We start from the raw sequence: 4,414 nt of genomic DNA, 5'->3' as shown, positions 1-4,414 counted from the left end.
GTAATTTGTGTATTTGTACTCCGAAATCCCTTTGTTCCTCTACCCCACCTCGACTCGCACCCTCCAAATGATAAGTGACCTCCCCATTCTTCCTACCAAAATGTAATACCTCACATTTATCTGTTCAGTCTTGGTCACTCTGTAAAAACTCTGAAATGTTTAATAATGAAATCAGGGAGTCAAAAACCTCAGGTGAGGCAGTTTAAAAAGACAGTCCCTGACCAGAGATTGCTGGATGCTGACACTCGGTGCTCACAAGGATAGAATGTCCCATTCCCCAGGCACGGACATCCAGCACCTCGACCACAGCAACAATTCACAAAACAATGGCAATATAACTTGGAGCAGAGATGGTTAAGTGGAGCTGTGATCGAGGTGCTCAAAATTATGAGGGGATTTGATCAAGCAAACAAGGAGAAGCTGTTGTCACTGGCAGGAGGGTCGGTAACGAGAGGACACAGATTTCAGATCATTGGCAAAAGAATCCAGAGAGGAAATGAGGAGACATTTTTTACACAGCGAATTGTGATGATCTGGAATGCGCTGCCTGAATGGGAGGTGGAAGCAGATTCAATAGTAACTTGCAAAAGGGAATTGGATATATACTAAAAGCAGAAATTTGCAGGGCTCTGGGGAAACAGCAGGGCAGTGGGACTAATTGCATCGCTCTTTCAGAGAGCTGGCACCAGCACGATGGGCCGAAAGGCATCCTACCGTGCTCTATGATTCTATAACATCAGCTTCTCTCTGCTCACGAGTACTGAGAGAACAGGGAAGAATATTAAAATCCAGCCCAGTTATTGGGGGCTCTTAACATTAACAAGCCCCAGTTGCCTGAATTAACATGGTTCAGTCCTGGATGTGATTAAAGGCATCGGAAACAGTGGAATCGACCCCCCGCAGTCACACTGTGGACACTCTGGTGTGTCAGCGGGTGGGATACACCAGGGAATCCCTTTCCACACACTGAGGTTGACCCTAATGATTGGGAGTCCTAGGGTTTCGGATACCAGATAATCAAGCTCACAAGAACACATTGTCTCTCCAGACTTTATTAAGAGCGCTGCATAACACAGATCGGGTGATAATTCCCTCAATCTGGAGAATAGAAGTACAGTGGATTCGCGCGCGATCTTCTCGAGTCTGTTCCAACTGACAACGGCTTAAGTGGCCTGTTCGTATACACAAGCTTGGATACCGCTCAGGAAATGGGATTCTTTGGACCCATCTGTTGACCGCCTCCTGAACTCCTGCTAACTCAGGGAATTTAGTCCATCTGTGACCAGACTATAACCACAAGCCCGTCTGGTTATCACACCTATACGGTCCGTGAGGTTATTATCAGATTCACACCCAGACATTGTGCCTTCACTTGTCTGGCACTTTATCCCATAACATGGGTACAGGGGCTCAGTAATGTTTCATTCATCAGAAAAAGACAAAGTACAACAATATACTGGTCATCTTAACAGAATCTCATCATATTTATGTGGCTATAAATATAAAAAAGTCACTAATATATCCAGGAGGGAATTCGGGAGAAATTTTTTTACCCAGAGAATGGTGAGCTCGCTACCACAGGGAGTAGTTGAGGTGAACAGCACAGATGGATTTATGGGGAAGCCACACAAGGGAGAAGGAGTGGGAGGATGTGTTGATTGGGTTAATTGAAGTAGGGTGGGTGTGCGGCATAAACACTGGCGTGGACCAGTTGGGCCGAATGGCCTGTTTCTGTGCTGTACATTCTATGTAACACCATCTAAGGATAAGGGGTAAGCTATTTAGGACAGAGATGAGGAGGAATTTCTTCACCCAGAGAGTGGTGAACCTGTGGAATTCTCTACCACAGAAGGCAGTAGAGGCCAATTCATTAAATATATTTAAGAAGGAGTTAGATATATTTCTTAAGGTTAAAGGGATCAAGGGATGTGGGGAGAAAGCAGGGACAGGGCACTGAATTTGGATGATCAGCTATGATCTCATTGAATGGCGGAGCAGTCTCGAGGGGCCGAATGGCCTACTCCTGCTCCTATCTTCTATGTTTCTATGAACAGTGAAACAAAGGGAATCATCAGCACAACAATCTTAAAGATTAAACAGCAGTACAAGAATTTATAAAACATTCATCCATTCCATGTTCATGTCACCCCAGCTGTCTACAGGGCCCTGTGCTACAGAACAGTGTGAACTCGCTGGTGTTTCAGCAGATTCGAGGACCGAGTGAATCCCTTCCCACACACAGAGCAGGTGAATGGTCTCTCCCCGGTGTGAACTCGCTGGTGTCCACTCAGATTCCAGGAGCTTTTAAAGCTCATCCCACAGACAGAACATGTAAATGGTCTCTCATCAGTGTGAACTCGCTGGTGTCCGTTCAGATTCCTGGAGCTTTTAAAGCTCATCCCACAGACAGAACATGTAAATGGTCTCTGATCGGAGTGAACTCGCTGGTGTTGCTTCAGATCTTCAGAGGTTTTAAAGCTCATCCCACAGACAGAACATTTAAATAGTCTCTCATCAGTGTGATATCGCTGGTGTGTCAGTAGGTGGGATGACCGAGTGAATCCCTTCCCACACATGGAGCAGGTGAATGGCCTCTCCCCAGTGTGAACTTGCTGGTGTCTCAGTAGGTGGGATGACCGAGTGAATCCCTTCCCACACACGGAGCAGGTGAATGGCCTCTTTCCTGCTCTCTCCAGCTGGTATCCCTTCAGCTCCTGGGACATTTGAAAGCTTTTCCCACAGTCGGAATATTTCACCGGCCTCTCCCCAGTGTGAACTCGCTGGTGTGCCAGCAGATTCGAGGACCGAGTGAATTTCTTCCCACACACGGAGCAGGTGAACGGCCTCTCCCCAGTGTGAACTTGCTGGTGTCCGCTCAGATTCCTGGAGCTTTTAAAGCTCATCCCACAGACAGAACATGTAAATGGTCTCTGATCGGAGTGAACTCGCTGGTGTCCACTCAGATTCCAGAAGCTTTTAAAGCTCTTCCCACAGACAGAACATTTAAACGGTCTCTCATCAGTGCGAACTCGGTGTGTCAGTAGGTGGGATGACCAAGTGAATCCCTTCCCCCACATGGAGCAGGTGAACGGCCTCTTTCCTGCTCTCTCCAGCTGATGTCCCTTCAGCTCCTGGGACATTTGAAAGCTTTTCCCACAGTCGGAATGTTTCACCGGCCTCTCCCCAGTGTGAACTCGCTGGTGTGCCAGCAGATTCGAGGACCGAGTGAATCTCTTCCCACACACAGAACAGGTGAACGGCCTCTCCCCAGTGTGAACTCGCTGGTGTTTCAGCAGATTCGAGGACCAAGTGAATCTCTTCCCACACACAGAGCAGGTGAACGGTCTCTCCCCAGTGTGAAGTCGCTGGTGTCCGTTCAGATTCCTGGAGCTTTTAAAGCTCATCCCACAGACAGAACATTTAAATGGTCTCTGATTGGAGTGAACTCGCTGGTGTTGCTTCAGATCTTCAGAGGTTTTAAAGCTCATCCCACAGACAGAACATTTAAATGGTCTCTCATCAGTGTGATATCGATGGTGTGTCAGTAGGTTGGATGACCGAGTGAATCTCTTCCCACACACGGAGCAGGTGAACGGTCTCTCCCCAGTGTGAACTTGCTGGTGTCTTAACAGGTTGGATGACCAAGTGAATCCCTTCCCACACACGGAGCAGGCGAATGGCCTCTTTCCTGCTCTCTCCAGCTGGTGTCCCTTCAGCTCCTGGGACATTTGAAAGCTTTTCCCACAGTCGGGCTGTTTCACCGGCCTCTCCCCAGTGTGAACTCGCTGGTGTGCCAGCAGATTCGAGGACTGAGTGAATCTCTTCGCACACACTGAGCAGGTGAACAGAATCTCTCCTGCTCTCTCCAGCTGGTGTCTCTTCAGATCCTGGGACCTTTTAAATCTCTTCCCACTCAGAACATTTAAAAGGTCTCTCATCACTGTGAACAAACTGGGGTGCCAGCAGATTGGAGGAGTGATTGAATCAGGTCCTGATGAATTGAGCGACTCTGTCTGTTCTTGACGTGATGTTTGGTCTGAGCTTCCTGTCTGTAAATGCTCCACTTCTAAAACCCTGTAAATGGAGTGTAGATAAAATTCATTACAGAAAAGTGTGAGCTGATACATTTTGCTAGGATGAGGAGAGAAAATACCTGCTAAATGGTACAATTTTAAAGGGGGATGCTACAAGGGAGCTTGTGTATAATTCTTTAAAGGTGGCAGGACAGGTTAACAAAGCAGTTAATAAAGCTTATGGGACCCTGGGCTTTATAAATAGAGGCATAGAGTACAAAAGCCAGGAAGTTATGCTAAACCTTTATAAAACACGAGTTCAGCCCCAGGGCAATATTGTGTCCAATTCTGGGCAGCACACTTTAGGAAGGATGTGAAGGCTTTGGAGAGGGTGCAGAGAT

At 47.3% G+C, this 4,414-nt stretch overlaps 1 protein-coding gene across 1 annotated transcript; it reads right to left on the bottom strand.

Annotated features, from left to right (window-relative positions):
• Positions 1-134: 134 nt before the first annotated feature.
• Positions 135-4,132, bottom strand: LOC147119361 (uncharacterized). Its single transcript, XM_085984084.1, has 2 exons — positions 2,554-4,132; positions 135-150 (listed from the first exon to the last, which is right to left on the bottom strand). The coding sequence occupies exons 1-2, from the start codon at positions 4,125-4,127 to the stop codon at positions 135-137; spliced, it is 1,590 nt and encodes a 529-aa protein (XP_085840210.1). The 5' UTR covers positions 4,128-4,132.
• Between the last annotated feature and the right edge of the window lie 282 nt (positions 4,133-4,414).

Source organism: Somniosus microcephalus, chromosome 4, assembly GCF_052327205.1.
Source record: "Somniosus microcephalus isolate GS21.2 chromosome 4, FLI_Smic_1.0, whole genome shotgun sequence".
Classification (NCBI taxonomy): domain Eukaryota; kingdom Metazoa; phylum Chordata; class Chondrichthyes; order Squaliformes; family Somniosidae; genus Somniosus; species Somniosus microcephalus.
Note: the sequence above shows the minus strand (reverse complement) of the source record. Positions and strands in the feature narration are given on the sequence as shown.